We start from the raw sequence: 5,638 nt of genomic DNA, 5'->3' as shown, positions 1-5,638 counted from the left end.
TTTTATGAATTATATATAATAAATGATATTTTAAATAAATGATATTTTTTTATGTTATATTTTTTTCAATAAATGATATCACGGGTTATTATTATTATTATTATTATTATTATTATTATTATTATTATTATTATTATTATTATTATTATTATTATTATTATTATTATTATTATTATTATTATTATTAGGGTAAAAAATCCAAATGAGCCAAGGAGATCTCTTATTTACCCAAATCCGCCAAATAAAAATCTGAGACATCAATCCACTAGAACACAATTTTATATAATTCGAATCAATAGAATTCGAATTAGCTTTGCACATAATTCGAATTGATACAATTCGAATTACTCCCAAGCACTCTTCCCACGTAGTTCGAATCAACTAGATTCGAATTAAGCATGCATGGTTCGAATTATATCAATTCGAATTACATAGACCACGTGGCTTAGGGGAGTTCGAATCGAATTGATTCGAATTACTCTCAGATTGCAATTCAAAGTAATTCGAAATGTATCGATTTGAATTACACACATTTCGTCACAATAGGTAATTCGAACCTTATTGATTCGAATTACAAGTGAATTCCCTATAAAAGGAGTTCGAACTTACTTCATTCGAATCAGTTTTCCAAACTCAGACCCCACAAAATCCCAGAGAAAGCGACATAAAACCGGCCTTCGAAAGTCTGTAGCGGCATACTTAGGCGATGGGGGATGATCCGGGAAGGCTGTATCGACTGGATGGAGTCGCTCATATAGCCGGGGTGATCAACGACAAGGTTAGTGGTTTACGATGGTGGTTTATTATATTTGTATATGTTAGTGGTATTGTAAATCGATATTTAAAGTGGTTTATGATAGTGGTTTTAAAGGCGGTTTTATTGGCGGTTTATGTCTGTGGTTTTGGTTTGTTGTAGTGCATGCGGTTTATGTAAGTGGATTTGCCCGTAGTTTTTGTAAGTGAATTTGGCCGTAGTTTTTGTAAGTGGATTTGCCTGTGGTTTAATGAGTGGTTTAAGGAGTGGTTTTGTCCGTAGTTTTATTAAGTGGATTTGCATGTGGTTTATTTTTCTAATATTTTGGATCTGGTTTGAGTGTGCGGTTTTGATTGCGGTTTTGCTAGCGGTTCAGTAGAATTTACATTTGCATGTTGAATTTAGATGCGGTCTATGTTAGCGTATTTTGTTTGCAATTTTCGTTGTGGACTGATATATCTCCAATTGCATTTATTTTGGTTACTTGGTTACGTCGTGAATTTTATCAGTTAGTGGTATTGTCAGTCGTTCTAATTATGCGGTTCATTTAATGCGCAGCCCCGGCGTTGCATATCGAGCATGCGGCGGCAGCAGGAGATGCGACTTGATGAGAGGTACGTTCCGTACTTGCAGATGGCTGGACTATACCATCTTGTGAGACTGAACGACAGATGGTTCAGACTGGACGAGCCCCTTGTGAGTGCCTTCGTGGAGCGGTGGCGTCCGGAGACGCACACGTTCCACATGCCGTTCGGAGAGTGCACCATCACACTTCAGGACGTCGCGTATCAGTTGGGCTTGCCAGTAGATGGACGTTACGTCAGTGGTTGCCTGACAGACTTCTACGTATACATAGAGGGTGGCAGGCCAGCTTGGCAGTGGTTCCATGAGTTGCTCGGTATGTTACCTCCCGCGAACCAGATACAGAAGTTTGCAGTGAACTGCACCTGGTTCCAGGAGACCTTTGGAGAGTGCCCCGAGGGGGCAGATGAGGAGACGGTCAGGCGCTTTGCCCGTGCGTACATCATGATGTTGTTGGGTACCCAGCTGTTTGCCGACAAGTCCAGCAATCGTATTCACATTAGATGGTTACCGTTTGTGGCTCGGCTTGAGGAGATGGGTGGCTATAGCTGGGGGTCGGCGGAACTAGCATGGTTGTATCGGTGCATGTGCCGAGTGGCCAACAGACATGTCGTGAAGTTAGCTGGGCCGTTACAATTACTTCAGTCTTGGATCTTCTGGCAGTTTCCTGCTTTTAGGCCTACTGGGTATGATGCATTTAGCTGGCCCCTTGCCTCGAGGTACCACAATCTTATTGTGCTATTTATCCTTATTTTATGTAATTTGAATTTCGCATGCAAATTTATACCTTTTAGAATCATTCATGAATGCAATACTATGTTTAATTTCCCATTCAGGTGGTCAGGATACAATCATGGGATTAGCGAGAAGGGACCTCGGGTCCAGATGGCTCGGCTGAGGATCGACTTGTTACAGGCTCGGGATGTAAGTAAGCTAAGCTCATATGTGTAGTTTCCGCTTCTTTCAGTTTATATGGTTTAACGAATTTGTCAAATGGATTTGATTTGCTTTTTTCAGTTCATATGGATGCCCTACAGCACACCCGACGTCCTCCAGGTTGTCCATCCGGAGGTCTTGGAGCCTCGGCATACGATGTTATGGCGGTGTGTGACCTCCCTGATATATTTTGCGGTGGTTGAGTGGCATCAGGTTGATAGAGTGTTACCGCAGTTCGGCGGCGTACAGCCTCCTCCACATCCCACCCTGAACATCGACTTCTTGATGTCGAAGGACGGGAGAGGTGGTGACTGTTGGTTCCTGTCCCATTTACAGTATTGGCATCTTCACTGGGAGACACGTGCAGATCACGTGTTACGGTTCGATGTTGTTGATGACTCGGGACCCTCACAAGAGTTCTTGGCCTGGTGGCATCAGCATGGAAAGAGGTTCTTGTCACCTGAGGTGTACTTGGGGGATCCGAGAGGTATTCCTATTCCGGTTGAGGCGACGCAGAGGGGTGCCGGCTGAGTTCCAGATATGGACCGAGTTGACGACATTCCTGACAGGCGCCGGGTTGAGAGGAGAGCTCGAGTCGGGACACGTCGTAGCCAGCGTGATTGGAGATGGCTGGACCAGGCTATGGAGGAGGGCGATGAGGCCGGTAGGGGCGGTGGTCGACGACGAGGGCGTGGAGGCAGGAGGAGGGGGGCTGCTCCTAGGCACGATAGCCCTGATCTTGGTGATCATGCAGCTGGAGGAGGAGCTCCAGTGGGGGATGTTAGGCCCGCTCATGGCGAACATGGTGGAGAGTGGTATAGATCCGATATGGAAGATCCATCGACCCATGCTGACACTGGGCTTGGAGAGGGGATGCTCGGAGATTACTTCGTTGGTGTTCCCGCTGACGACCAGACACCTCAGGAGAATACGCCGTGGGTGATTTCGGGATCGACGTTTTCAGAGTTTCTTGCCGGTGATGGGATTGACGCGGATTTTGGTGGATCACATTTCCTGGATGAGATCACGACCATGTTGCAGGAGGATGAGGCAGCCCGTCGACGGGGACACAGGGAGCGCTAGATGTCGATCTGAATGAGCCTCCCTCGGTGAGCCCTTTTCAGCCTTTCGCCTTGGGTGGAACCCCAGCATCAGCACGTATTGCTCCGTCACATTCAGTCGCCGGACCATCCTCCTCCCGACCCCTACATGTCCAGTCTAGGGTGCCTGCACAGCCACCCCCGGAGGACGAGGAGGACGAGATCGAGGATGAGGAGCCCCTTATCCGGAGAGGTCATAGGACACGGGTCCCACCTCGTTGTGGGACGGGGTCGCACCTATTTAGATGATTTGTGATACGTTTTATATGCTAAATCGTGATCTTTGTTGTACGTTTTATATATCCGTCATCCGAGTTGTATTTTATGTTGTTATCTATGTTGGACGTTATATATATCCGCCATCAATGTTGTATTTTATTTTGTTATCTTTGTTGGATGTCATATATTTTTATTATCAGTGTTTTATTTTATATCGTTAGTTCATCAGATCATGCGGCAATGACTTCGATTTTGCGTTATTGTGTATCAGTGACGATGATAAATAGTGTATTCTCCTTATGTAACTTATTTCCATTATTAGTAACACATTTGACATATATATATCTGCTACGAGACGGATTTTTCAGCAATGAAAACCGACTAGTTAGCAAACCGAGTACATTGTTTTCCAGAAAAAAAAGGTACAGAACATCAAACTAATTATGCAGCAGAACATAAAACCAGACATATAGATTTATTTCACCCTGCATGGCTGGGTCCTCCGGCCTGTAGACAACTCCGACGAGTGTGTCCTGGTTGCCTACAGAGGCCACATCTCTTGGGCCGGTTCGGATCTGCCTCATCCATATTGGTCCGTATTCGAGTGGACCGCGGACGACCCTCCCTCGCACGCCTCATACTCGGGTCCGGTATAACGGTCGGCCCGTCATAAGGTGGCCAGAATCCCTCCAGAATGGGAGGAGTGAATCCTATCTGATATACACTGAAAACAGAACTAAGTCGATACACCGGGTGGACGTATGGCTGCCAAGTAACACGTGAGTAGGCACAGCATGCCAATGCGTGCGGACATGGGAAATGAAGTGACTGGAAGTATCCACAATCACAAGTCTGAGAACCCAGTGAGACCCTGTAGCTTCCCAGTGAGAAGGAACCAGTCGGAGTCGTCTCTGCCACGGTGTACTCCGAGTTATCTCTGTCGTATACAGTGACCGTGAAGCACCTAGCCGTTTTGAGATTTGCCTCGATACACTTTACCAGGTATTGACTAAATTGTTGTCCGGTACCCAGCTGGGCCTGTGCCTCCCTCCCCTTGCGGACGAATAGTTCAGCCAACCTGCCGTATGTGGCCTTCACCAGCGAGCACACAGGGAGGTTCCTGACACCCTTCAGGATTGAATTCACACACTCAGAGATATTGGTCGTCATGTGCCCGAATCTGTGCCCCTCGTCACAATACTGTGTCCACAACGAATACTCAATCCTGTTCGCCCACTCACACATCGCCGGGTTCTCAGAGCGCAAAATGTCAAACCAGTAATCGAACTCCACTTCGGTCTTGGCATATGCGGTGTTCACAAGAAGCCTACGAGCATCTTTGCCCTTGAAGGTGAGGGCGAAATTAGCTGCTACGTTTCGAATGCAGAATGCACGGTATACAGCCGGAGGTAGCCATCCCCCATCAGGAGACTCAAGGGCGGCCTTGATGCCGTTATGCCTGTCCGAAATAACTAGCAGACCTGGCTGCGGTGTCACGTGCTGACGAGGTGAGAGAGAAAGAAGGACCACGACTCAGCATTCTCACCCTCGACAAGTGCAAATGCCACGGGCAGTATGTTGGAGTTCCCGTCCTGTGCAATTGCGACAAGCAACGTTCCCCCATACTTGCCATATAGATGGGTGCCGTCAATACTTACCAACGGCTTACAATGACGGAATGCCTCAATACAAGGTGAGAACGTCCAGAACAGCCTGTGAAAATAAGCTTGAGACTCGTCAAGCTGTCCTCCAACTCGAACAGGGCATGTCCGAATGACTTTAACTGAACCAGGCATGGTCAACTGGACTCCTAACACCCACCTAGGAAGCTCGTTGTACGACTCATTCCAGTCACCATAGATGACGGCAACAGCCTTCTGCTTCGCCATCCAGACCCTCCTGTAAGTCGTCCTGAATCCAAAGTGGGCGGCCGTAGCATTTTGGAGCACTTTGATGTTGACGGATGCATCAGCCCTCACCATTGGCATAATGAATGTCGATATGACATGATAATCCAAACTCCTATGGTCGCTGGAGATAGAGGTGG

The 5,638-nt window shown here is 46.9% G+C and overlaps 1 protein-coding gene across 1 annotated transcript; it reads left to right on the top strand.

Annotated features, from left to right (window-relative positions):
* The first annotated feature begins 706 nt into the window (after positions 1-706).
* LOC140176175 (serine/threonine-protein phosphatase 7 long form homolog) lies at positions 707-2,803 on the top strand. The gene is made up of 6 exons (XM_072206066.1): positions 707-778; positions 1,313-1,450; positions 1,532-1,753; positions 1,802-2,055; positions 2,173-2,260; positions 2,354-2,803. The coding sequence occupies exons 1-6, from the start codon at positions 707-709 to the stop codon at positions 2,801-2,803; spliced, it is 1,224 nt and encodes a 407-aa protein (XP_072062167.1).
* The last annotated feature ends 2,835 nt before the right edge of the window (positions 2,804-5,638 follow it).

The sequence above is a fragment of the Arachis hypogaea genome, chromosome 11 (genome assembly GCF_003086295.3).
Source record: "Arachis hypogaea cultivar Tifrunner chromosome 11, arahy.Tifrunner.gnm2.J5K5, whole genome shotgun sequence".
NCBI classification, from domain to species: domain Eukaryota; kingdom Viridiplantae; phylum Streptophyta; class Magnoliopsida; order Fabales; family Fabaceae; genus Arachis; species Arachis hypogaea.
Note: the sequence above shows the minus strand (reverse complement) of the source record. Positions and strands in the feature narration are given on the sequence as shown.

Excerpts from the sequence above, each read along its gene's own strand:
- LOC140176175 (XM_072206066.1), top strand. The coding sequence starts at position 707 with ATGGGGGATGATCCGGGAAGGCTGTATCGACTGGATGGAGTCGCTCAT. Across the intron at positions 779-1,312 it reads CCGGGGTGATCAACGACAAG|CCCCGGCGTTGCATATCGAG; the intron begins GTTAGTGGTTTA and ends TTTAATGCGCAG. Across the intron at positions 1,754-1,801 it reads AGGGGGCAGATGAGGAGACG|CTGTTTGCCGACAAGTCCAG; the intron begins GTCAGGCGCTTT and ends TTGGGTACCCAG.